The 26757-nt window shown below is 55.8% G+C and overlaps 3 protein-coding genes across 18 annotated transcripts in view; 2 read left to right on the forward strand and 1 right to left on the reverse strand.

Moving 5' to 3' along the window:
- The first annotated feature begins 63 nt into the window (after positions 1–63).
- Positions 64–13429, forward strand: SLC30A2 (solute carrier family 30 member 2). Its single transcript, XM_067026144.1, has 10 exons — positions 64–100; positions 186–219; positions 2414–2631; positions 3349–3495; positions 4168–4321; positions 5069–5243; positions 5986–6091; positions 8185–8319; positions 8806–9044; positions 10014–13429. Exons 1-9 carry the CDS (start codon positions 64–66, stop codon positions 8949–8951), a joined length of 1152 nt encoding a protein of 383 aa, XP_066882245.1. The 3' UTR covers positions 8952–9044; positions 10014–13429.
- On the reverse strand, positions 11278–25743 carry EXTL1 (exostosin like glycosyltransferase 1). Of its 8 annotated transcripts, none has more exons than XM_067014361.1 (12): positions 25645–25743; positions 23661–24525; positions 18213–18303; positions 17802–17909; positions 16847–16966; positions 16191–16323; positions 15884–15990; positions 14929–15018; positions 14134–14220; positions 13684–13844; positions 12787–12961; positions 11278–12627 (listed from the first exon to the last, which is right to left on the reverse strand). In XM_067014361.1, the coding sequence occupies exons 2-12, from the start codon at positions 24431–24433 to the stop codon at positions 12445–12447; spliced, it is 2028 nt and encodes a 675-aa protein (XP_066870462.1). In that variant the 5' UTR covers positions 24434–24525; positions 25645–25743; the 3' UTR covers positions 11278–12444. The 8 variants fall into 8 exon arrangements, with proteins under 8 accessions (XP_066870462.1, XP_066870457.1, XP_066870469.1 ...); XM_067014356.1 differs by having other exon boundaries at positions 23661–24572; positions 25645–25733; XM_067014368.1 differs by lacking the exon at positions 25645–25743 and adding an exon at positions 25093–25316.
- Positions 22879–26757, forward strand: part of PAFAH2 (platelet activating factor acetylhydrolase 2) — a 62151-nt gene continuing 58272 nt past the window's right edge. For 3 of the 9 annotated variants that reach the window (XM_067014432.1, XM_067014410.1, XM_067014405.1), the window contains exon 1: positions 22881–24620. The gene's annotated coding sequence lies outside the window, so the exon portion shown is untranslated. Of the gene's footprint in view, positions 24621–26757 lie in introns of all 9 variants that reach the window. The other 6 variants (XM_067014415.1, XM_067014424.1, XM_067014439.1 and 3 more) reach the window with 5 other exon arrangements.

Genomic DNA, 26757 nt, shown 5'->3' on the forward strand with positions numbered 1-26757 from the left:
TCGATCATTGCTACACTTTGAGGACCCGCCGCGGCTGGCGGCACAGGTGAATATATGTCTGAGATGATAAAAGCTTATGTAGAGGTCCTCAGACTTTACTGTGCAGAAAATCCCCTGAGAATTTGTAAATATGCCGATTCCTAGGGTCTACATCCAGAGATTCTGATTCAGTTGGTCTGATGCAGGGACCTGGAACCTGCATTCTAACACCTTCTCCAGGTAATGCTGAGCTTGCTGGTTCTAAGAGTATACAGGAAAGCCAGGAAGCCTGCGGTAGAAGTTGTCCACACTCAAGAGTCCAGAGGAGGTGGAAAGGCATTCAGTGGGGACCCAAGCGAGGCAGGCATGCTGCTGCCATCCTCGCTCCTTGCACTTAGTTTCCTAACAAGATGACTCCTGTCGGGGAGACACTGAAGGAGCCCCTCCTTGTCCCCAGTGGTGTGGGATAGAGGCTCACACCCTAGTCTCTTTTCTCTGTGAAGGGTCATAGCCAAGCCAAGGTCCCTAGGGCCCTTGATGATGGGGTGACTGGCCAGGGAGGTCCCCAGCCCAAAGTTCTTTTTAAGTAGAGGGCCTATCAGAGGCCCCTGCCCCTCCTCCCACCCAGCCGCCGGGGGAGGGCGAAGCTTCAACTGGGTGGGGCACCAAGCCGGCAGGAAGGGCCGGGCGGCTTCTCCCGGCGGAATACCACGCATGGCACCCTCCCGGGGCTGCTGGGAACTGCTGCGGGGCAGTGGAGAAAGGATGGTGTGGTGGTAGTGGTGTCAGCTCTGTCTAGATGGCGATTGCTGCTGAAGCGCGACCCTGCTCCGTGTAGCGGTGGAGATAAAGCCGGCCACCCCAGATCTAATCCGAGCGTGCAAGATGCGAGGAACCGGCGCTGCTTCAGTGGCGAGGATGGATTAGTCAGTGCCAACCAGTCCTAAGGAGGGCTACTGCCCCAGCCTGAGGGCAGGTATACCCCTCCTGCAGGAGCCCCCTGGCCTGAGCGGAAGAACATGGGGGGCTCAGGGCGTCTGCAGCCTGAGAGTGGAAACCGATCAGTGGTTTCCTGCGGGCAAGACACAACCCCAGCCTCAGGAGCCCTTATTCTGAGTTTAGGAGCCACATTCCTGCTCTCAGGGGACCCAAAGCGGATTTCTACAAGCCGGGGCCCGAGAACTTCTCGGTGGGACACAGCCGGCCCCGAGCGGGGGAAGGCGGGCGCAGACTAGTCCCAACTCGGAAACACCAAGCAGCAGAGCGGGGCGGGAGCGGTTAGGCTTTGTGTCGCAGGCCAGGTGGACTCCTTGGGCCCCGGGGGCGCAGGGGACGGGGTGCTAGGGGGTCAATGCCGGGGCCCTTTGCCGCCAGCTGCCCCCTCCCCCTTCCCTGCGGGCTTTTGCACACGACGCGCCGCTTCACACGGGGTAGCGGGGACCGGATAAAGCCAGCGGGAGCGGGGCGCCACGGCTGGCATAGTGGGGGCAGCAGCGGTAGCGACAGCGAGACGACCCCTCGGCGGCCTCGGCACGGCCAGGCGGGAGCGAACTCTCGGCAGAGCGGGCGGGCGAGGGGCGCACGCGCCGGGGCGGCGGGAAAGGCGCGCAGGGCCCTCCCGGCAGGTGAGTGCGCGCCGCCGCGGAGCGTCCCGCGCGCAACTTCCAGGGAGCACACGGTAGGGCGCGCGGGGCCGCATGGAGGCCACCGAGAGGAAGCATCTGTTGGACCCCAGGTCTGGAGCCGGGTAAGGCGAGAGCCTGGGGAGGGGCGGGAATTTGAGTGGCATCAGACCCACCTCCTCATTTGCTATCCTGCCAGTGGTTGGTTTTGACGGCGGCTTGGACTGGGACCACACAGGAGGGGTGGGGTGAGGTGAAGGAAGGAAAGGGGAAATGGAGCCTGGGCACGGAGGTCATCCCCCAACTCTTGTGGCTGAGCACAGATCCTGACCCCTGCGGGTGAATGGGGAGTGCGTGCCTGGAGCCTTGCCCCGGGGCCAGCACTTTGCCCGGGGGCAGCCCCGCCCTGGAAGGCCCGGTGTCCCCAGACCGTGAGAGGGGGAGATCTGCTCTTCTCCCTGAGTGTAAGCTCTGCTCCTTCTCCGCGCTTGGCTGGACCGGCCCAGCCCCTTGGCCAGTTCCCAAGGTCTTTGCCTCCTCCCGGCCCTGGGAGGGATGGCGGGGGGTGGGGGGGGTGGAGGGGGAGGGAACACACTGAGCCAAGACTCCTGGACTGGTCGTTCCCCAGCACCCCCTGCAAAGAGGGGCTTCTGGTCACTCCTCAGGGTCTGTCGAGCTTGGAGCATCCTTAAGCTCTTCTTCCAAATGGGCACATGGGAACAATCAGGCCCCGCAGAGAGGTAAGACTGTAGTCAGCCCTCTTTGCTCCCATCTCAGAGCTGAGTCTCCTCTCACCCTTCCTCCTGGGACAGGTCTTACAGATCTCTGTGGCAGGATGGAGCTGGCTGGATCCCTCTGTCTTCACCTGGCCTGGACTTGCAGCCCATTGAGCTGACTACCAAGAGCAACCATTACTGTCATGCCCAGACAGGTCCTGGCAGTCACTGCGACCCCAAGAAGAAGAGGGCCTGGCGCCAGCTCTGTGTGGCCTGTGCCTTCTGCCTGTTGTTCATGATTGGGGAAGTCATTGGTAAGGACTTTTTTGCTAATTAAATGAAATTGGCACATGGATAGTCTGGATGATCCAAAAGGCTTCTCTTCTGGATGTTCCTGTAGTATTTAATACGAATAGCTCCATATTTTATATGCACACTATCTCATGTAATCCTCACAACAACCTTGCACTGTCATATGGGTGCTGTTAGTCTCCTTATTTTACAGATGATGAAACTGAGGCACCATAAGGTTTAGTAACTTGCCCAAGATCACACACAACTAGTAGGTCAGGGAAGACCTGAAAGCCTAGAAGGAAGGAGCATTTACTGAGTGCCTGCTATGCTTTCCAGGCCCATTTTTGTTTTTTGTTTTTTGTTGTTTGTTTTTGGCCATGCCATGCAGCTTGTGGGATCTTAGTTCCCCGACCAGGGATTGAATCCATGCCGAGGGCGCAGTGAAAGCAGGGAGTCCTAACCACTGCGCCGCCAGGGAATTCCCCTACAGGCCCAATTTGAACTCAATTTTCACATTCACACTCTAAGTAGATTTTGCTAATCCCATTTCACAGATGGTAGAAGTTGAGGCTCAGAGAAAGTAAGTCACTTGCCCACGGTTACCCAGCTAATGGTGCAGAGGTCTGGAATCCATTGTCTTCAGAGCTCATGGTTTTCCTGCTGCACACACACATTGGGAAGTTGGCTCCTTGGGGAACTGATAAGGACCCTCCATCCTCTTGGCCCTGCCCCTGCAGGTGGGTACCTGGCACATAGTTTGGCGATCATGACAGATGCAGCCCACCTGCTCACTGACTTTGCCAGCATGCTCATCAGCCTCTTCTCCCTGTGGATGTCTTCCCGGGCGGCCACCAAGACCATGAACTTTGGCTGGCAGCGAGCTGGTAAGGGCCCTGGTTGGGATGGGGATGGAGTTGGGAGAGGGGGTAGGTCAAGATTAGATTCTTAGGTGGGTGCACTGGGTCCCTGAGTAAGGCCAGGAGGGTGATTTGGGTCGGGGAAGAGGATGTCAACCTTGGCTTCTGTCCTTTGGGAGCTCCCAGTCTGATGGGGGAGCCCTGGTCCCCTGTTCCTCTGGGAATTCCCACCCTGCAGGGAAGGAGAGTCCACCTTCCTAAGAAATGAAGTGGCCAGACTTCGAGAATAAAGGACTGTGCATTAGCTCTGCACATAACTCCATGGATCAGCTCTAGGGGGAGGGAAAGTTCAGCCAAGCCTTCTGAAGTTCATCTCTGGGCTGCATTGTCATTTTCCTCTTGGTGGCAGATGGCCCAGCCTCTGTTCCCTCAGAAGCCTTAGTTTGCCAGCTGAGCAATGGGTATATATTTTAATGAGTCAGCTTCAACAGAAAGGTTTGACCCAGATGATTTTTTGAGTTTCTTCTAGCTCAGATGTTCCCAGATGTATGAGTGGTGGGGTAAGGTGCAACCACACCAGCCATAGCTCCAGTGGAGCCCAGTCGGACCCAGGCCCAGACTTTGTGGGGAGGAGGAGGGGGCTCCTTAGCCTTAGGGCCCCATGCTAAGATTGCTATTGGGGGCCGGGTTCTTCCTCAGAGATCCTGGGCGCCCTGCTCTCTGTGCTGTCCATCTGGGTCGTGACTGGGGTACTGGTATACCTGGCGGTGGAACGGCTGATCTCTGGGGACTATGAGATCGAGGAGGGGACCATGCTGATCACGTCGGGCTGTGCTGTGGTCGTGAACGTCATGTGAGTGTGGCCTGGGTTCCCTGTGAGTCTTTCCCCCTCCCACTTCTCACACGCGTACCTACATGCCTGCTCTCCTTAGAAGGAGGAGGTGCTGCACTCCAGGATAGGTCGCAGGATCAGAATTTCTCTAGTGGTCTGAGCTCTGGCACCTGGAACGCCTGGGTCCTGCCTGAGGCCTAGGGCAAGGCCATCGGGAGCTGTAAACCTGGGGCAGCATCAAGTTCCCACCCCATACATGTCAGCGAATAACCAGAGAGCCGTCATACCTGTCATGGGGAGGGGTGAGTTTAGTTCTTGCAGGAGCAGGTGTCCCTAGGGGCAGAATCCAAGTCCTTTTTCAAGGTGATGTGCCTGAAATTGGACTCAGTGAGAGGCAGGGTGTGTAGAGCACCGGGGTCTCTTTTGGGTTCTCTCACCTTTGCTCAGTGGCCTTGGGCAAGCCACTTCCTTCTCTGGGCCTCAACTTCACCATCTATGACATGGTGAAGGCCCCTCTGTGGGGCTTTCCTGCTCTGAGACTTGGCACTGGGGCATCTTTGTGCCCAGATTCAGCCTGGCGTTAGATGGAGCTGAGCCCCTTCTCCTGTTGGTACTCTGAACCAAGGCCACGTGGGTTGGGCTCCTCACGTGGCCAAAGGGATCATGCAGGCTGGGGAGGCCAGTCCTGATGGGGGCCTCTACCTGGCTGATTTGAAGCCTCTATCTGCTACCTCAATGAGCCCCTTGGCCTTGTCTCCACTTCTGTAGAATGGGGTTGATTCTTCACCAGTCTGGCCACGGACACGGCCATGGCCACGAGCACAGCCACGACACCAGCCAGCAGCAGGAGAACCCCAGTGTCCGAGCTGCCTTTATCCATGTGGTTGGAGACTTTCTGCAGAGCTTGGGCGTTTTAGTGGCAGCCTTTATTTTATACTTCAAGGTTAGAGCTGGGGACACAGGGAAGTGGGCCGGGAGGGGAAGGGAGGGTAGATCACCTAGGGGCTTCTCTCTGCACAGGACCCTTTCCAGATTCTAGCTCCCTCCCAGCTCTGGGCAAAAGGGTAGGAGAGGGAAGGAACATTTATCCAACACCCAGTAAGTGTTAGCACTTCTGATCTTGATAACAACCCTGAAGGGGAGGTGGTGGTGTTTTCTGCAGCTCAGAAAGGCTCAGGGACTTGCACAGCATCACCCAGCTGGTAAGTTGTGAAGTCAGATTCAAACCCAGGGCTGTGTGCTGCCTGGGAGCTGCCCATCATATAGAGGCAGTGTGGTGTAGTGGAAAGAGCCAAGGGTTGTGCTTGAAGCCTGGTCCACGCCTTGCCAGCCGCATGATGTGGAGTGAGTCCCTTGCTCTAATCGAGCCTCTGTTTCCCCATCTATAAAATGGGGATGTTGGACCAGATGGTGCCTAAGATTCCATTTAGCTCCGTCCATGTGTCAGCCCCTTGGGCAAGGAGGGGTGGGAAGGTGCAGTGCCTTATCCTAAACTGTGGTCTGTCCTGCCTGTCCTTTTGGACACAGAGTAAATGGTAGAGAACTGGGAGGCAGGGTCAGGGTGAGGCTCATGCCCACCCTGCAGAGAGAGCCCCTCTCCCTTTCTTAATGCTGGGTGGGAGCAGAGAAGGGAGGCTAAGGTGTTGGGTGGTGAGCCCCAGCTCTGCCTTGCCCTTTTCCTGTAGCCAGAGTACAAGTTTATAGATCCCATCTGCACCTTCCTCTTCTCCATCCTCGTCCTGGGGACAACCTTGACCATCCTGAGAGATGTGATCCTGGTGCTGATGGAAGGTAACTTGGGCTTGGGGCTCCCTTTTTGCTCTTGGCTCTCCAGCTCTAATGTAAGTTCAGGGGTGTGTGTGTGTGTGTGTGTGTGTGTGTGTGTGTGTGTTGGGTGTAGGGTGCATCCCAGCACATTGGCGGGGGGCCATGGTCTGGAGCCTGGCATAGGTTGGAGAACCTCCTGGGCCCTGGGCTGATCTTGGCATTGAGCAGGGCCCTCAGGTGTGGTTGTTTCTGGAAATGTCCTCTGGATCGTCCTTTCCTTCCTCTTACCCGCAAGGGTGCCTCCTCCCTGCTGGGATGTGTCCTCCCTGCCTAGATCTGGGGGCTTCTGGCTGGTGTCTGTAGCACCTGGCCCTCCAGTCCTTCCTCATGTTTCCTGAGTCTCCACTTGCCTTCCCTTGGGGGGTGAGGTTTATGTTTCTCATTGCACAGTGGGGTCGGGGGTGGGGGGCAGACTCAGGATCAGAAAAAGACAGTTGGTGTTGGACAAGACTGCGTAATCCACTCCAGCTCAGGCCTTCCTTTCTGAGGACCCCACCTCCAGAGGATGTGGCAGGGCTTTGAGGGGTGCTCATTGGTGGCAGATGGTCTGCCCTGAGTTACCACACTTATTCACCCGGCTCACTCGTGCTCAGGATCTTGGGTTATAGGTCTCTGTGTGGTCAGGGTTGGTCTAGATCCTGATTTGGGGTTAACAGGAGTGCTTGGCTGCAGGTCAGAGCTTTTTCGCCAAGAATGTGACTGACCCAGATAAAAGTGATGATAAGGATTCCCCATGCGGGGGCAGGGATCCCCAGATTCCCTTCTTTAAAAAAACTTTTTTTTAAATTTGAAGTATAGTTGATTTACAATGTTGTGCGAGTCTCTGCTGTACAGCCAAGTGACTCAGTTATACACACGTATACGTTCTTTTAAAATATTCTTTTCCATTATGGTTTATCCCAGGAGATTAGATATAGTTCCCTGTGCTATACAGAAGGACCTTGTTTATCCATTCTGCATGTGATAGTTTGCACCTACCAACCCCAAACTCCTAGTCCAACCCTCTCCCTCCCCTCTACCTTGGCAACCGGAAGTCTGATCTCTTTGTCTATGAGTCTGTTTCTGTTTTGTAGATAGGTTCCTTTGTGCCATATTTTATTTTATTTATTTATTTATTTTAAAGTAGGTTTTTTGTTGTTGTTGTTCTGTTTTTTAATTAATTTATTTTTGGCTGCATTGGGTCTTTGTTGCTGCACGCGGGCTTTCTCTAGTTGCGGCGAGCGGGGGCTACTCTTCCTTGCGGTGTGTGAGCTTCTCATTGCGGTGGCTTCTCTTGTTGTGGAGCATGGGCTCTAGGTGCGTGGGCTTCAGTAGTTGTGGCACGTGGGCTCAGTAGTTGTGGCTCGTGGGCTCTAGAGCGCAGGTTCAGTAGTTGTGGCACCCGGGCTTAGTTGCTCCGCGGCATGTGGGATCTTCCCAGACCAGGGCTCGAACCCATGTCCTCTGCATTGGCAGGCGGATTCTCAACCACTGCGCCACCAGGGAAGCCCTCATTTGTTTATTTTTGTTTTTATTTCTGTTGCCTTGGGAGACTGACCTGAGAAAACATTGGTATGATTTATATCAGAATATGTCTTGCCTATGCTGTCTTCTATTAGTTTTATGGTGTCAGTGTCTTATGTTTAAGTCTTTAAGCCATTTTGAGTTTATTTTTGTGCATGGTGTAAGGGTGTGTTCTAACTTCATTGACTTACATGCAGCTGTCCAACTTTCCCAGCACCACTTGCTGAAGACAAAAAAAATTTTTTTAATAGAGCATATACTGTGGGACTAGGCACTGTTCTAGGCACTGAGAGTAGGGTGGTAAACCAAACAATTGTCCTGCTCGCATAGTTTCCACTTCAGAGGGAGAGACATCAAGAAACTAACAAATAAGATAATTTCTGACAGTGCTAAGTGTGAAGAGGAAAATACAACAGGGTGATATGATGGGGGTCATTTGGGAGGTGGGGGCAACATCAGGCCAAGGAGGTCTGATTGAGGAGACATTTGAGGAGCAGGAACAAGCCTGGGTGGAGGGCGCCCTTTCCTTCAGCCCCTGTCCCTGCCATACTCAGGGACCCCCAGGGGCATGGACTTCATGGCTGTGCGCGATCTGCTGCTGTCGGTGGAGGGGGTGGAAGCCCTGCACAGCCTGCATATCTGGGCGCTGACTGTGGCCCAGCCTATCCTGTCTGTCCACGTCGTCATCTGTGAGTAGTGGGAACACTCGGGTTGGGTGAGAGAGGCAGCGGGGGGCCCGGGGCCGTCCCTGACGGGTCCAGATGACCCCAGATGCTTGTAGTGCCCATGCATTGGACCTGATCCCATGCTGAGTACTTGACATACATTATTTCATTTGGTCATCACAGCCCCATTTATAGATGAAGAAACTGAGGTTGGGGGCTGGGGGGTGGTAAGGTCACTTGCCCGGGCTCTTACAGCTAATCAGTGGCAGAAGAAAGATTCCTAGCCTTAAAGCCAGTGCCTTTCCTGCTCTTTCAGGGTTGTGCCGGGTATGGGAACCAGAGGGTTGCCTGGTACAGGAGTGAGTCTGGGGGTTTCTTGATGTTCATCGTCCCCTATCTTGTTCTGCTGGGAGTAGGATATGAGACTGGGGCTCCTAATCATTCCTAAGGGCCCAAGAGTGAGTATTCGGTTCTCTGGTGCCTCCCCTCATGTGTCCTCTCTGCCCCCAGCTGGGAACGCAGATGCCCAGACTGTGCTGAAGGCAGCCAGCGCCCGCCTGCAGGGGAAGTTCCACTTCCACACCATGACCATCCAGATAGAGGACTGCTCTGAGGACATGAAGGACTGTCAGTCATGCCAGGGTCCCTCGGGCTGATTGCCTGGCCAGGCACCAACTGGGGCATGGACAGGCCTGCAGACGGCTGGACTGAGTGTCCCCCAGGCCCAGCCAGGACTCTGTCTACCCCAGGTGGGTTATAAACCAGGTCCCTCTCCTGACTGCTGTTCCATGTTCAGTGTGGAGGAGGCTCTTCCCACTCCAGGAATGGGCTCTTCCCTGTCTCCCCCATCGGACTACCGCCAGCCCCAGGATGGGGACTCTGCAGGTGTAAAGCTGGTGTGACCCCGCTATTCCAGCTCCCGGTGGGGCAGGGTTTGGGCCTCATCCTCAGCTAATGCTGCCCTACCACTAGCCTCTGGAAAGGCAGTGGGGCATAGTGAGGGGTGATAGAGGGGACACTCATTGTCCCCTCACCTACCTGCCTCATTTCCCATTTTCAGTCTGTCTGGCCTTTGCCTTATGAATCTGTAAAGAAGCCCTGGGACAGAGCCCCCTTCCTCTACCTCTAACAATACGCTACAAGGAGTCCGTGAGGACTCTGCACATTCATACGGGTCCCCCCTGAGATGGGGAGCCAGGGGCACCTGAGGCTGATCTGTGCCTGAGTCATTTCACTGAGAGCCAAATGTTTCCTTTTCCTGGAGGTATGGGGCTTCTGACTAGGTAAGGACCCGCTGGTTTCCTCTTTCTTTATCCCCCCGCCCCGGCCGCCTCGCCAACGCCCAGGAAGCTGTGCCAACACAAAGGTGTCCTGGCGGAAGGGGTGGAGGTGGGCAGAGATTTCAGCTTGGGTCCCCCCCAAACAGCCCCACAGGCCCCGGGCCAGATTGTGTCCCGGGGTCGAGGAGCCTGACACTGGGTATGGTCGGGCCAGCTCTGTTGCCGGTATGGCCTGGCCTGCTCAAAACTTGGGGATGGAGGACAAAGAGGGTACCACCTGAACAGGAGACCCTGGCTTCCTGAGGTGTGTGTGAAGATTCCTGAATTAGGAGGTGGCTTGTATTTCCGAGATGAAGCCAGGGGACCTGTCCCCAGTCTCACAGAGGAGCAGCCCAGTCATCAGGTGGCTCTGATCTAGTGGTCTGTCTCTGCCCTTAGGCAGGTCAGCGCCTCTCTCATCTGCGGACTAAGAACGTTGACACCTACCTCACAGGGTTATTGTGAGGACTGGAACCAAAGTCAGCTGAGCATATGGTGGTTGTGGAAGAGTGGGTACTTTTATCATCATTCTGGAAGGATGGCCTGAGGGGCCAGGTGGGCTTCCCAGCCTCTGGGGGCAGCACTGGGTTTGTCTTGACTCTGTCCTGACCCACAGCGGGAGGAGGAGGGGTTGATCACTCGCCTTCCCCTCTGAGCCTCTCTCTTCCCATCTGTGAAATGACCTGTTTGTACATTTCCAGCACTGTCATCTGGGGTTGGCTGTGATCTACGTTTGAGGGTTCTTTGGCCCTTTCAAACCTGTGGGAAGTTGTGCTGGCTTGGAAGTGTGTGTGTGTGTGTGTGTGTGTGTGTGACCACTGGTGGAGCTCCATGCCACCCCAATCTTGGGAATCAAATTCCTCCCTCCCCTCAGCCATGGCAGGCCGCAGGAACCTGGATCCTGGGCTTTACTATATTCCAAGTCCTTACACACCTCTCAAGAGACAGTGATTGCTGTCCTCCATTTTTACAGATGAGAAAACTGAGGCTCAGAGACGTTGAGTCACTTGCCCAAAGTCACACAGCCCTAGGCCTCCCCCTACAGCAGGGGCTGGGGACCTGCTCTGGGCTGCATATTGGTACAGTATGAGCCCTTGGGCCTGGCAGCTCACAGGCAAGGCCATGCCAACGCAGTTCAGTGTTCTGGGTGCTGCAACTGTGAGTGGGGAGGGAAAGGTGTCTCTTTCCCCCAGCTGGGCCTGGCACTTGGAGTTCTCCCCACCCTGGGAAGGCTGCCTGGGTTGCAGCTGTGTGCTTTCTCAACAACTGTCCTTGACTCAGGGCCAGACTGTCTCCCCTCCCCTTAAACTCCCAGTCCCCCTTCCATCTCAAGAATATAGCAGCCCCACGCCTCCCCAAAGAGCCTTCTCTGCATCCCACGCTGTGACTGGCTCTGGGGATGACCTGAGTCATCCAGGGGCCAGAGGTCAAACTGGAGGATGGACGTGGGAGGCCTTGGGGACACCATGTTCTGGCCAGAGAGCTAGTCACTAGTCACGGGAGTTTCCAAAGCTGCGAGGCCATCAAAGCAGAAAAACACCGGATACCCTGGACCTGGTTTGGACCCACCATCCCCGTTCCTCTAGAGTGGCCCCAGTTCCCAGGCAAGACCTGAGTCCCCCTGCCCCCGCGCAGCTGCTGTAGAGGTATTTATAGCCTGAGCAAAGGGGCAAAGACGCGCTTTATTTCAGAAGTGATCATTCCAATTCCAGGTGGGTGAACCCAGGAGAACCCAGCGTCCCCTCCCCCTCTCCACTCTCACCACCAGGGCGCTCAGGACCATCCTTGCTCCCACACAGCCCACCTAGAAATGGCCCCTTCTTAGTCCTAAGTGTGTGGGCCAACCAGTTTTCCGACTTCAAGCTGCACACCACCAATCTCGACTTCCCCGCTCCCCCTAATCCCACCCGATGGGCGTTTCGAGCTTCCTTCCCTTTTCGGGGGGAGGGAGCGCGACGCGGTGCTGACCACTAGTGGTCCAAGCTGGTAATGTAGGACGACGGCAGTGCCTGAGCCGAGGGGCCCGGGCCCGGCAGGGCCACCGGCGTTCCCATACCACCCCCAGCTGCGCTCCGCCAGGTCGAGAAGGGAGCCCCGAAACTGGCTCCCCGGCACTTCTCTGCTGTATTCTTGGGGCGCGAGGGTTGCGCCCAGGATTCTGCGAGACGCTGCTTTCCGGCCGGACTAAAAACCCGGGGGGTGGGGGAGGGACGTGCAGTTTTGTGTCTCACTCCGCACACCTGTCCACACCCCCGCCACTGTCGCCACAGAGCCAGGCATGTAGTTGATGTCTCTTCCATCTATCTGTTCGTCAAATATTTGTGGCGCACCTGCCTGGCCAGAGAGACGAGGACACGGCCCTGCCCTCCCGGGGCCCCCGGGTTAGTCCTGGGTCCTGACGATGTACCTTGCGAGGCAGCATAAATAGCGTCGGGACTAAGGGACACACCCGGCTGTGAAAGCGCAGAGGATCCGGGGTGGGGGTGGGGGGTCGGGGGTCAGGCAGGTTCGTGGAGGAGGCGAGGATCTGAAAGAGAAGTAGATGTCAGCTCGGCAGAGAAACCGAGAAAGGCATTCCAGGCAAGGGGTCTGCGAAGGCAGAGGAAGGGCCCCAGAGCCAGCGACGTGCACGTGGGAAGTGCCACTAGCGGCTAGGCTGGGGGGGTGGGCGGCGAGGCGGTGGCTGGCCAATCGGGTACTGCCGTGCTGGCTAAGTGGCAGCCTTGATTGGGTCTCCAGATACCTCAAGGGAGGAGGCGGAGCCTCCCCCCTCCCCCCAGGCAGTTGCAGCGACCGCTGGGAGCCGGGCGGGGGTCTCAGCTAGTCCCTCCTAGGGCTTCTCCAGGCTGCGATACTTCTTACGCAGCACGGACACCGGGTCCTTGAAGAGCACTGGGTCCAGACGGAGGCGAGAAGATACCAGGGGCATGTGACCGAACCCTGCCGCCATCTGGTTGATGCAGTTCTGGGCTGCGGGCTGCGGCTCCTGCGTGAGCCCTGGACCCCCAGGCTCCTAAGGGGGGCGGGGAGAAATGCGTTGTAGGGCTTCTCTGTCCTCGGAACCCCCCCTCCCCCCCCCCCGCCTTGTGCAGCAAAAAGGGTTGGCTTTAGAACGGGAATCCCTTCCCCAGCCGGGGCCCTCCCAGTGCTGACCACCACCCTAGATCCTCACCAGTGGAGGAGGTCTGGCCTCCTGATGCCACATCCCATAGGGCACCTTGATAGGGGGCAACTTGGTGACGGATGCTACTAGGAAGTTCATCAGGACATCCACACAGGTGGGTGCCTCATCGACCAGGGTCCTCAGAGCCTTGGGCAGGGAGTGGGTGAAGAGGGTGTGGTAATACCTGGGTAAGGAGGGAGCAGGAGCAGGAGAGGCTGCAGCTGAATTCCCCCCACCCCCACCAGGCCCCATTCTTCTCCCTCCTGACCTTACTCTCCCTTTGACCCCAATTCCTAAGCTTCTTGTGAAAGTTCTGCTCCCTTTTCTGCTGAGCCCTGGCTGCCTCAGAGAGCTCCCACCCCAAGTATGCACCACTCTCCACTACTCTGTGCTTTGTGGCTTGTCTGCAGCCAACGGAGAACTCCCTGCCCCCTCCCTCACTGCTCCTTGGGGCCCCCTTCCCTGGGCTCTGAAGTCTGAACTCAGAGCCAGAATGAGGGGAGTATCAGCTAGTTCCAAGGCCATCAAACATGGCAGGCCAAAGACCAGCTTCAGGAAGGCTGTGGATTCACCCACCCCCAAATCCAAATGCTGTCCATATCCTCTGCATGGCTCTACTTAAAATACAACTAGCTGCCATTTGCTGACTATCTGTGTGCCAAGGACTTCATGTATTTTTGTTATTTGATGATTATACCAGCCCTGTGAGGTGAATACACTTTACAGACAAGGAAACTGAACCTCAAGAGAGGTGAGGAGACTTGCCCATCACAGCACTGGGAAGCCTTGAACCTGGATCTCTGAGCTCTCGGCTGACTGCTGTGTCCACTCCCACGCCACCCTGCTCCTGGTTCAAAGGAGGGTTCTCTGGCCCTCTGAGCCCAGCGCCGGGGCTGGCATCTGTACCTATGGTAGAAGGCAGCGGAGGTGAGAACCATGGAGAATTCGTTGTTCCTCTTGGCAGTGTAGCCCCAGCCACCCCAGGCTTCATCCCAGAAGTGGCTCCACGTCAGAAAGCCGACCATCCGCTCCGGGAAGCTCTGCCACACCACAAAAGCGAAGTCCACCTGGGGAGATATTTAAGTAAGGTGTGAGGAAGGACTTCCTGCCCAGCCAGGAGCCTCGCGAGACATGGAGGCAAGGCCAGCCTGGCTGAGGGGACTCAGGGGAGAGAAGAAGGGAGCTAGAAAATTTCCAGGGGATGCTTAGGGGAACTTTCCCAATTGGGAGCTAGAAACAGTGCTTTTGCAGCTAGGAGCTGAAAACTCTTAAAGCAGGAGGCTGGACTTCCTGATCTCTGGTCATCCCAGCTCCCGGGGTCTGAGGGCTGCCAGGGCTCCTCTTGGGAGTCCTCACCTCACTTGTGGAAATACTGCTATGGGCATCCAAGCTGAGGATGGCATCGGTGCTGATGGCACTGTACGGGAAGAAGCGGTCACTGACCTGCAGGGCGAGGGAGCAGAGGGCAACTCAGCCTTAGGACCCCTCCCCAGGCTCCCATGATGAGTATCTGCATATCTGCTAAGCAGGAGGCCCTGCAGACATGGTGTAGAAGGAAGAGCAGTGAAAACAGCAAGGCTGCCCGGAACTCAGACCTGAGGGCCTCATTTTCCCTCTCTGGACTTCGGTTTGCCCTTTGGTAAAACGGGGCCATTGGTGTCTAGGGCCCTTCCAGTTTTGACATTTCAGGATTCCTCTATTGGCACAGTAGATGTTCACCTTGACCCTGGAAGGGTTGTCAAACATTCTTCGTTTGAAAGAAACAGGTCCAGAGAGATGAAGGGACTTTTCCAGAACGGCATAGGCAAGCAGGTGTGTCACACCAACCCAGGTTCTTGGAAGCCACCCCTTCACCCCCGCCCAAAATGCTGCCACCTGTCCAGGTTTCCCCTCTATCCCTTACCCGAGACAGCGATGTACTTTCTCTGCCTTCCCTCATCATACAAAACCCCAGTTCTCTGGAAGCACAATTCACAAGGGCCAGGGATGGAAGAGAATCATTTCTGCTGAAACCCATGGTCTGATTTCTCCAGGCCCAACTTGAAGTCCAGCTTTGGCTCAGGCCCAAGTAAATCACACTGTGTATGTCCTCCCCAGATCTCAGGTTTCCGGGGGTGAGCCCACCCTTCCACGTCCCTCCCCATCTCTCACCTTCCTGTGCCCATCAATGACTGTCAAGGGCACTGCTGTCTTGGGCCACCTGGTTGGGGGTGGCTTCTCACTGCTCCAGAGAACCAAGATCTGGAAGGAAAGGGGGATGTTCCTGAAGTCTGGGTCAGAAGGCCAGGGTGTGTGGGGGGTGTCCCAGGAGTAATCTTTCTCAGAGTGGAAGAAGTTTGGAAGAGCAGCTGTATATGTGAGTTTGGGAGGAGTTTAGTTAGAGCCAAGGTCCTTTCATGACTGCCCTGTTTTTGCCTCTGAGCTTCTGGAAGGCATGAATTCCAGTGACACAAAGGTAGCTACCTGTAGCATTAGAACTCAAGTCGCACCTAGCCTGGGCCCTGACCCCATGCCCCATCCCATCTTCTCTCAAAGGTTTTCATTCTCTTCCTCCTGCTCCTTTATCATTCCCAGCCCAGTTCAAATGTCCCATCTTTGGAAGCTGATCCGTCTGCACCCTGGCTGAGCTAACTGCTTGTCTCCTTTCCCAGTACTCTCAAGAGCCTATCTGGCTTCTCTGGAAGTGAAATTTGACAGTCTGTGTGCTGGGAAATGCTAACTGAATATGAATCTGGGGCAGAATCCGTTCCTACGTTTTCTCTGCATCCTCAGCATCAAGCCCAGGGTGCTCAGAAAAGGCTGGATGAATAAGCGAATGCATGCATGTTTATTTCAACCTCCACAAGAGGCACCTGTTTTTCAGGTGGCTTCATCAGTTTCCATGAGGGAAGCAGGGATAGAGGTGAGGGAAGGGGGGCATACAGGTGGGGGAAAGGAACTAGAAACTTGGGACTGAAAGAGGAAGACAGCAATGGAACTTGAAAATCCTTCCCATGCCTCCCCCCAAAATGTGTGGTTATCCTTGGCGTCCAGATGTCTTCAAGGGCTCTGCCCTGTTTTGCCCCCCATCCTGGATCCCCGCACCCCAGCTGGCAAGGGGGCAGACCTGGGCACAGTGCTGGGAGCCTGCCACAGCCTGGATGAGCTTCAGGGGAGGCTGGCCTGGAGCCCCCCCCCAAATCAGGGCGCTGAACCTGCCCAGAGGACGAGAGCCTGGAGGAATGAGACACAGGCTATTAGGGCGGGAGGGGACAGAACCCCCCCGAGAATGACCTGAGTTGGGGACTTGGGGAGCCAGAAAAGATGTGGGAGATTTGGGGAGGGGCTTGGTGGGGCTCTATGGTTGAGGCTGGGGCAGAGACTTGGGGAGAGTTGATGAGGGGACTTCAAGTTGTCCCATCCCTAGGGCATACCCTGTTGTAGGTGGTAGAAGGGGAAGTCCGAGGGGCTTGGGGAGAAAGTGGGCAGGGCCAGGATTGCCCCTGGGGGGCTGTTCCACAGTAGCGAGGGGTGAGCAGAGGCTCCAAAGATCCGGTCCTGAATAATCTGTGAAATGAGAGAAGGCTGTGCAGAGGGAGCGTCCAGTGTGGCCATGGGCGGGGTCTGAGGAAGTGGGGACCTGGTGCAGCCCCACACCTCCCCCTTCAGGAATCTGGGGAGGGCAGCATCTGCAACACCACATCGCTGGGGACCGAAAGGTTCAGAAGTCCAGGGTAGGGGGTCACTCAGTGATGCTGTCACGCTCATGGCAGATACCACTAACAGGTCATGACATTTTTTCTGGACCCAGAATCCCTCCCAATATACGCCCCAGGCAACCAATGCCCATCAGCTGGAGTTGGCACATGCTTTGAAATCTGTCTGCTACAGATGGGGAAACTGAGGCCAAGACTGGAGAAGGAACTCATCCAAGAGCTCCGAGCCAAGTCTCTGATTCACCCCAGAAGCATCTTCAAGGGGGAAGCCCAAACACCAGGGCAGAGGAGGTGCCCGAAGAGAGGGGCATGGAGAGGGGCAGGGATGAGGCAGAGCCAAACACCAGAGCCCCCACCAGGTGAATCCCCCTCACCTCCAGAGTGGTATGGATGACCTTCTCCACTGAGGAGAAGTAGGCATCCCATAGAAACTGGGTCTGCTGACGCAGGGCAAGGACCCGTGTGAGGGGCATCTCCTGGAGGGCAGTCAGGACCTGGGGCACAGAGGGAGCAAAGGAGAAGGCATGGGGCCCTGGCAGGCCCTGACTCGCCCTGGGGTGGGGACAACCTAGGTTGGAGGTCTGGGAAGCAGAAGCCCGCTCCCCACATTTCTCCAGGTGTGTTGGCAGCTGCCAGCCTTGGCAAAATCCCAGGTAACTTAGCAATCAAGAGTTCAAGGGTCACACAGAGCTGAGTTTCAATGCCACTTAGTAACCGTGTGACTGTGGATGAGCTACTTAATCTGTCTGAGTCTGTTTCCTCATCTGTAAAGTGGGAACAACAATGGTACTTGCCTCGTAGGGTGGTTGTGAGGATTAAATTTAGATAATACGTATTCAGGGCTTAGCACATTGTAGAGGCTCAGTGAATGGAGGCTATTCCTGTGAACTTCTTACACCATTCTCACTTCTCAGGGGATTCAGGGCTCATGCATATGTTTTTTCAGAGCTGGGCAAAATGAGTTTCATCAGATGGAAAAGTCACTCTGCATTTTGCTTCCCCACCCCAAGCTCCATGTAGGCACTCAGATTTTGGATTTTTTGTGGCTTTCCTTTAAACTAGGTATTTAATCAGTCATGGACCAGTGGGGTTGAGCCCATGGAGATCATCTGGTCTAACTTATCCCATTGTACAGATGGGGAAACTGAGGCTGAAAGAGGCTGAGTTCTTGCCCTCAGAACCCCAGAAGCTTGGGGCTGGGCACAAAATCATCAATATACACAGATGGGGGATAAGAATGAGGACCGAGACCAGCCTGGGGGCCGGGATCCCGGGGACCTCCCATGTCCCGGGTCTAGTCCCCACCCCATTGGTAGGGCCCTGAGCTACCTGAAGTGGGAACCTCTCGTCAGCTACAATGGCCGCCTTGGTCCAATCGATGACCTCAGAGAAGGGCAGCTGCCAGCGAGGGCTGAGAAGCACAGGGATGCAGCCAGCCTGGGGGGTAGGGAGGTCACTGGGGAGCCCAGTCCCACCCTGCACACACTCACCCCTCCTCCCTTTTCCAAGTAAGCAACTGCTGCATTGGGGGCAAGGGGTACAGAGGAGAGAAAAGTGGGGTTTTTTGTGGGGGAGGTGTTCTGCAGAGGGTTCAGTGAATATGGCTGTAGGCACATCTGAGTCCCAGAGTAAAGGAGTGGGCAGCTCACCGGCCCTGCCCATTGGCCTGGGCCCAGACTGCCCTTCCAGCTCAGGAGTGTAGGGGGACAGGGATGGGGGATGCCCAAGTCGGGGTTGTACCTGCAGGGCTTGAAGGAAGTGCAAGGCATCAGGGCTGCGGCCAGGGATGAGGCAGAAGGTGGCATTGGGTAGTGCTGCCCCAGGGTGGGTCCTAAGGAGCACAGGAGGGGGCCCTGCACACAGGAGGCCTGAGACAGCTGCCCCTCACCCCCCTGACTCCCCTGATGGCCCCCCATCCCTCCACACCAACAATCCCAAATTCACAATGTACAAACCCACCACCACGTTCTCATATGTTAACAGACACTCTTGCACACGCCCAGCCATACACTGCCCCTCGCCCACAGCTGGGGTAGCACCTCTAGCTCTGCCGCTGCCCTTGGTGGTATTAGACACCTCCCTTCTCTTCTTAGGACCTTGGTTCCCTCGTTTGCAAAATGGTAGGTGGTGGGAGCTGACGTTTCCAAGGCTGGTCTGACTTGGGCAAGCACGCGTTTGCCCTCCCACCTCTTGGCCTCGTGCAGACTTCTGGGCGGCCCTCACCTGAGTGGCCTCCATGCCCTGCCCTCTCCACATCCTCAGAGCCCAGGCCCGTGAAAGGCTCTTCTGTCAGGAGGTGGGCTGGGCCCCCAGCCTGGAACCACACAGGAAGCCGCTGCCCAGAGGCCCCCTTGCCCAGAGGACAGGCCTCCTCTGTTCCTCCCACCTCCCCCAGCCAGCCCCAGGGCCACACTCAGGCTGTGTGTGCCTGTTGGGGGGAGGGGGAGGAGTCACAGCCTCCTCGGAGCCACCACCCTGGAGCTGCCCAGCCAGGGAAGGAGTGCCTATGACCTGGCTACGGTGTGTGTGTGTGTGTGTGTGTGTGTGTGTGTGTGTGTGTGTGTGTGTGTGTGTGTGTGTGTGTGTGTGTGTGTGTGTGTGTGCAGGACTCCAGGGCTCACAGGCCTGCTCAGAGTGGGACTGTTGAATAGGGCCTAGAGGGTCCCAGGACCCTATCTGGTCCTGAGTCTGAACCTTCATGAAGCAATCCTAGGAGTACTTGGCCTCTGGACCAACCCTCATTGAACAGATGGGGAGACTGAGTCTCAGAGAGACCCGAGGACTGGCTCAGGGTCTCAGAAAGGGCTGGGGCAGAGCTGGAACTAGAACCAAGGTGTGCTAACTCCTGGCCCCAGGTTATCTGAACCACCCCAGACCTGCTGCCCAGGGGTCTCCCAGAGGACCCTGCCTTCTTTGCCTGATGCTCAGGTGTCCCACCAGGCTTCTTCTGGAAGAAGCTACAAGTTAAAAACAGGACACCCTCCACCTCACTGAGAGCCACAGCACCAGCCAGCCACAGCCCTCGCCTCCTCCCCCAGTAAAGCCCTAAGGGACTGAAAACCCTTAAGTTTAAGGCTTCAGAGGACCCAGAGCCAGAGAGCCTGCTGAATAAACTGTATCAGTCAGTCCTCCTTAACCTCTACTGTTCCCTCTGTGTCTTTGTACCTCCTTCGCTCTCAGCTTGGAGCACCCCTCCCTGCCTTGAAGCCTGAAGAATTCCTCCTACTTGGTCTTAATGTATAAAGTTCAAATATCACCTCCTCTGGGAAGCTTTCCTTGGTCTCTCCAGAGATGGCTCCCTCCTCTCTGCTACCACAGCCCTTATGTGCACTGCGGTAGTAATGAGCCAAGCTAAGCTTTACTGAGCATGTCCTTTGTTCTAGGTGCTTCACATGCATTGACTCACTTCATTCTCACAGCAACCCTATGAGATGGGAGGTATGTGCTGTTAATATTCCATTTTACAGACGAGGAAACTGAGGCCTAAAGAGGTCACACAGCTCTGAAGTAGAGGAGCCGGGCAGGCAGCTTGCCCACCCTCTCTCTCCTTAACAGTGTGTGTCACACCAGTGACTTGTCTGTCTCTCTAATAAGACTAAGCTACTTGAGGGCTGGGGCTGTGCCTCCCTCATCCAGTATCCCCAGGGCCTAGCAGGGCACTCAGTGGGGGCTAAATGAATGAATGCTCAGTGTGCAACAGAGGAGAGACCCAGGACCAATGGACTAAATGTCTGACAGGTCAGTTTCGGCACAAATTCTAGTAATGGAGCTGAGAATAGCCAGTGGGTGGCCTTGGGAGGTGGTGAGTTCCCCATCAGAGGCTGGACCAGCACCTCCGTGTGTGTGTGCGTGTGCGTGTGCGTGTGCGTGTGCGTGTGCGTGTGTGTGTGTGTGTGTGTGTGTGTGTGCTGTAGAAGGGATGGATCTCGTCGTGATTGCTGATGATCTGTGACCATGTAAAGTGCTTGGCGTGGACTTGGGGCCTCAGTGTCCAAGGCTGCTGTCAAGGTGACTCCACCCACGGCCACAGGCAGGGCTGCATTGGGACTTCCAGTGGCCTGCGTACTTTGGCCTTTGCAGTCCCTCAGCCATAAAAATATTATAAAAATTATGTTTGATAACTGTGTTGGTATAAAAACAAACATACTAATATTATATATGAAAGCATTTTCTTCTATTTATTTATTTATTTATTATTATTTTTTTTTTCTGGTATGCGGGCCTCACACTGTTGTGGCCTCTCCCGTTGCAGAGCGCAGGCTCCGGAAGCACAGGCTCAGTGGTCATGGCTCACGGGCCCAGCTGCTCCGTGGCATGTGGGATCTTCCCAGACTGGGGCACGAACCCGTGTCCCCTGCATTGGCAGGAGGATTCTCAACCACTGCGCCACCAGGGAAGCCCTATTTTCTTCTATTTAGAAGTTCACTTTTTCTTCTGATTTTCAAAGAAATGAGAACATTTTCATGGGCCCCTAAAGTATCATGGGCCCTAGGCACTGCACCTCGTGTGCCCAGTGGCGACAGGCCAGGGGACCTTAAAACATGCATTAAATTTATGTAAAAAAAACCAAAAAGCAGGGGAGAGCATATACACATGTTTATATACACCCAGAGTACTTCAGAAAAGACACAAGAGAAACTAGAAAGGGTATTTGGCTCCAGGAGGGAGAACTGGGTGGCTGGAGACAGGGGTGGGAGGGAGTTTTTACTGTATACCCTTTTGTACCTTTGGAATTTTGTACCATGTGAATGAATTCCCTATTCATAAAAATAAATAACAATTTAAACGGGTGGAGGCTTATTCTAAAGCAATATGAGACTGTTCAGCGAAGGTGGAAAAATATGGGCTTTGGAGCCAGAAGCGTGGTTTAATCTCAGCTCTGCTGCTTCTGAGCGCCTGACCGGAGCAGTGAGGGAGGCTGTGGTGAACCGCAGAGCTTGTCGCCAAGGCCCTTGGCTGGCTGCCTCCACGTCTCTGAGCCTCAGTTTCCTGTTCCCTGAAATGGGGATCATAACACCTCCCTTGAAGGGTGCTCGAGAGGATTAGCCATGAAATATGTAAAGCAGTGGAGCAGGCTCTCCCCAGATGCCCACTTTCTCCCCTCCCCCCTTCCCCCAGCAGAGTGAATGTGGGACGGTGGCAGGGGCCTGAATCGCCTTTTCTCTGGCCAGCACTTGTTTATTCAGGCCACCTTCCGGGCGCTGGCCTGTGGCCGTGGGCCTCCCTCTCTCTCTGTCCCTATACTTGACTGGCTGCTCAGGCAGCTGCCTGGCACGTCAGGGAAACTGAGGCTCCAGCTACTGCAGAGATGAGAAGTCCTGTTGCCTGCAGGTGGGTTGAGGCCAAAGACAGAAAAGCTTGAAATTCAGAGGACAGTTAGAGGCTGTCAGGCATCACACCTTGGAAATACACTTATCAAAAATGCTACTCAGAGGGTGGCCCACGCCTATTAGAAAACATTGGCCAGTTCTGGCCAATTTGGATTCAATCAGTAAACATTTAGTGAGCACCTACCTATTGTGTACACTCCCCAAGTTTCCGTTTCTCAAAGAAGTTCAGGCTAAAATAATTTTCATATTCACCAGTAACTGACTGCATTTAGCCATAACTAAAGTCAGCTGAAAGAAGAACTTCCTGTAACCAAGAATGGCTGAGTGCCTAATCAGAAGTAAGGCCAGGGCTTCCCTGGTGGCGCAGTGGTTGAGAATCCGCCTGCCGATGCAGGGGACACGGGTTCGTGCCCCGGTCTGGGAAGATCCCACATGCCGCGGAGCGGCTGGGCCCGTGAGCCATGGCCGCTGAGCCTGCGCGTCCGGAGCCTGTGCTCCACGATGGGAGAGGCCACAACAGTGAGAGGCCCGCGTATCACAAAAAAAAAAAAAAAAAAAAAAAAAAAAAAAAAGTAAGGCCAGGCAAGGTGAGCGGAGAACCTTGTCACCAAAGATGAGCTCTGTCTGAGTTTGGAGTTTGAGGTACCTGGGGGGATCGGCAGCTTTTTGGGTGATTTGCAGAGGATGCCTGCTAGGGATGGGTCCTAGCAGAAGGGCCATGGGGACTGAGGGGCAGTTCTGCTCTTACACCTGGCTGCGGGGCTCCCTGGAGGCCATGTGCCTTCAGGAGGTAGAGAGATTCCATTCCCACAAGAGCACTGTGGCCGAGAAAAGCCCCAGAAGCTCCAAGCAGAGGCAAAAATGGAGCTTGGTCACGTGAAGAATTCCTGGCAGGGAAGTGGAGCTCAGAATAAGCCATGTTGTTCTAGCAAAGAATAGGGAGATACCTGAGACAGGGCACAAGGGAAGGATTCTAGAGTGACAGGTTCTACCTCCAGTCTGCCCAGCCAGACTTGGGAGACTGCTGGCCTCCTGGGGGTTGCAGAGGGGTTAGGGTACTTAGGCGTTAACTCCTTTACTACCTGAGGTGTGTCACCACAACTAGCCCAGGTAGAGAGAAGTTTCTAAGTGAGCTCTCCATGTCCCCATGGGTCCCCATGCCTCTTGTATATATTCAGGCACTCTCACTGGTAGGAATTCTTCTGTAGGTCTGACTTAATTCATATTTGCTATAACCAAAGCCTGTTACCTTGAGAGGTTAATCCCGGAAACTAGACATAGGAGCAGCTTCCATCTGTGACCATGGCTCTGAGGCATTTGACAGGATTGAGCATAAACTCTTGCTTAAAAGCCAGAATTCTAAGGCTGACGGCTTTGGAGCCAGGCAATCCTGGATTAAAATACTGGCTGTACTCTTTCTGGCTGGTTGGCCTCAGACAAGTTACTCAACCTCTCCGAGCTTTAGTGTCTGGTACACCAACACGTCAAAGATAAAGATTAGTATAATTTTATTATAATCATTTATAAAAAGTACTTAGCACATAGTAAGCACTCTAGAGTTGTATGTTAAACAAAATATTAGGGAAGGAAGGATTGGAATAAAAGAAGGAGAATAGGTGTGAGTCATGTTTTATGCTTTTAAAGATCCCCAAGGAAGAATTCCAAAACCTTCCTTGGACACCCCTTGCAGCAAATCACCATCTCGGTGGTGGTGTTCTCTGCTGTCTAGCCTGATTCCCTCCTGCTGCAGCTGAGGCCTAAGTTTGCCCATCTCAATCCTGCCCTCTACCCTGGCCCCTGGGCTTGCTCCCATCACATACCCTTCCCATCCAGCCCCCAAAGGGAAAGTTCCACTTACTTCTTGGGTCCACGGTCCTGCTCACAGTGCCCATCCCAGGGGCAGGCAGAGAAGTCGGTGCCTGCCACGTGCCACCTGCCCTTGTCCTCTGCCAGGGCTAGCAGGGCCACCCCGGGTCGGGGGCTGTGTTGCCGCAGCAGGCCAGGTGCCCCACCTCGCAACGGGTGGGCTTCAGGGAGAAGCGGGAGGGCCACGTCAAAGCCGGGCCGGAAGGTGTCCACTGGGGGACTGGCCCCGGCCACCATTGCCTGTCCCAGCTGGAAGGTCCGGGGGCAAGGGGCTGGGTGGAGACTGAGGACCAGATGGTTCCTGCCCCCATCCCATTGCGGGGGCACCGGGTCGCACTCTCCAGTGGGGGTGTCCGGGCTGAGGAGGAGGAGGAGGCAGGCCTCAGCAGCGCTGAGCGTGTGGTAGCGGGAGCCCTCGATGGAAGCCAGGATCCTGCGGTGAGTCTCAGAGACGGGTCCAGCCGCTGGGTACACAAATACCTTGAGGCCACCACCTCTGCATTTCGAGGTGTCAAAGCAAGCTCCCCAGTTGCAGCTGCCACCACGGAGGGCTTGAGGAGGTTGAGGGCCATCTTCCAGGAGCTCCCCAGGCTTGGCGAAACTCTCCAGGAGCTCTGCGTCCAGCCAGCGGGGCCAGCCCTGGGGGGCTCCTGCCCGGGGTCTGGTGGGCACTGCCAGGCGGAGAAGGGGGAAGACTCCCAGCAGAACGAGGAGCCAGGAGGCCAACAGCGCCAGCCAGAGGGACTTCCGTCTCCATGCCTGCATGTGGCCGCCCACAGCCAGGGCTGCAGGAGGCAGGAGGAGCAGGGGCCTGAGTGTAGGCCTCTGGGACTGCGATCAGCCTTCTAGGTCAGCAGCTGCATCATACAGATGGGAAGACTGAAGCCCATCGAGGACAGGCTGCCTGTGTAAGATCAAACAGCAAGTCGCAGGCCAGGCACCAGGAGGCCAGGTAGGACCCAGCTCTCTGGCCCTGCCTTCCTGCGGTCAGGACTCTGCTTCCTCGGCCTTTGGACAATCAAGCCAGCCTTTGCCCTCCCAGCAGGGCCCCCTTCCCCTGGCGCAGCTCAGGCTGATGCAACCCCTGTCCAGACTGCAAGGCAGTGTCCTTCTGCCCTCCTGGCTGCACCCCCTGACCTTGGCCTCAACGGAGAGGAGGGCCGTCTGCCAGATCATGGGGGACCCATGAAGGTTCCCACAGGAGGCAGCTTGGCCAGGGTGCAGGGCTGGGTGGAAGCAGGGCTGGTCTCCCCAGTCCTCCCCCTGACTGAGTAGCCCCTGAGCAGCCTGGCCACACCTGTGCCCACTGGCAGGCACTCCTGGGCTGTGGGCCCTGCAGCTGGTGCTTAAATTAGACCCTGCATCCCATGTGGGCTCTCAGAGTCAGCTGAGGTCAAGGCCTGAGTGCAGCCAGTGGCCCCTACCTGGGGGGCTGGGAGGCCTCTGGGTCCTGGTCCTCTCCCCCCCCTCCCACTGTCCTGGTTCAGGCGGCTTGGCCCCTCCTCCCTCCAACGCTAGTAGCCGGTCCTGCACCCTCTGGCTTGGAGCTATCAGGGTGCAGAGGCCAGGGTCCCTGTGCCAAGCCCCTGCCCCATGGTCCCCAAGCCCCGCTGGTATCTTGCGTCCCCTCTCAGGGCAGCATCTGGCCAGTCTAGATCGCTTTCCTAGCGGTAGCCTGGCTCCTCCCCTGCCAGCCCTGATTCGCTCCTGGCTGGGAGGCAAGGTCTCCACTTAACCCCTTCCAAACCCGTTTTCTGGATCGCTATTAATAATAACCCCCAGGGCCCACACCTCACGGTTGGCCTTGAGCTCTCAAAACCTCTGTCTCTGAATTCTCACATCAACCTTCCAAGGCCAAAGTTTATCACTGTTGTTTCCTATGGATGAGGAAAGTGAAGCTCAGAGAGGGGATGGTATCTTATAAGTGACCCAGTTAAGGGGTGGCAGGTTGGGGATTTGAACCCGGAGCTCCTTACCTGAGTCCTTAGAGCTTCCCACTGGTCACCACAGATGGGGATTCGCTCCCGGCTGATAGGCAGGCTCTCCGCTTAACCCCTTCCATCAACAGATGAGATAAGTGAGGTGTCAAGGGACTGGGGCGCTGGTATTGGGCAAGGTGCTCCCAGCTATTCCCAGGATTGGTCCCTCTTCCTTCCTCTGCCCCACCCTCACCCTCCACCAGTCCTATCCAGCTCCAGCTCCAGCTTTTTCAGGCCCGTTCGTGGCACCTTACACTCTGGCGCACAGGTCCGCCCTTGCCTGGAGCTCTGTGGGAAGGGTCTGTAGGACCGGATGTTTACTCCAGTTCATAGGGGGAGTTCTTTCTGAGGGTGAACTGACTCTCCATTAGTCCACACCCCACTGAGGGTTTCCCCCGGCTCAGTTCTTGGGTCTGTGCTCTACGAGGGAAGTCAGGAATGGGTGATGTCGCCCACTGAGGAATCGCTGAAATGATGAGAGAGAGAGACTCTGCCTGCCAGGAGCCCCAGTCTGGCGAGGGCAGCCACAGGGAGCCAGGCAGACGTGGAGTGGACTCTGCTTCTATCTCTTACTGGCTGGATGACGCTGGGCCTCTGCCCCCTCTTCTCTAGGAGGCAATGATTATATCTGCCATGAGACAGTAGCCTGGTCAAAGCTAGGCTTACCCTGTGGGTGTCCCTCAACAAGGGGCAGCCTCCTGCCTTCTTGCCTTCCTTTGATCGCAGATGGCCGCTGATCTGATGAGGGAGCCACCATGGGAATGTTATCCCCTCAGTGGGCAGCCGGTCTGGTGTGGGGCACAGTTCATACAGCCAAGAAAGTCCTCAAAATGGCCAACAGAGGGAGAATCTGACCTCTTTGCACTACAGGGTCAGTCACTAGGTGAGGGGCTGACTTCCCTGCATGCATCAGGTTCTCTCCTGCGAAGAGGGGCCGTTGCACATGCCGCTCCTGACTTTCACCTTCCTCTGCTAACTCCTCCTCATCCTACAGAGATCAGTCCAAGGCTCCCTTCCTGTAGGAAGTTTCCCTAACTGTCCTCCGGCTGGGTTACGGAGCTCCTCTAGGCTCTCATGCCATTTCTTCATCCTCTGTGCCTGTACTCATTC

The sequence above is a fragment of the Kogia breviceps genome, chromosome 1 (genome assembly GCF_026419965.1).
Source record: "Kogia breviceps isolate mKogBre1 chromosome 1, mKogBre1 haplotype 1, whole genome shotgun sequence".
In the NCBI taxonomy this organism is placed as follows: domain Eukaryota; kingdom Metazoa; phylum Chordata; class Mammalia; order Artiodactyla; family Physeteridae; genus Kogia; species Kogia breviceps.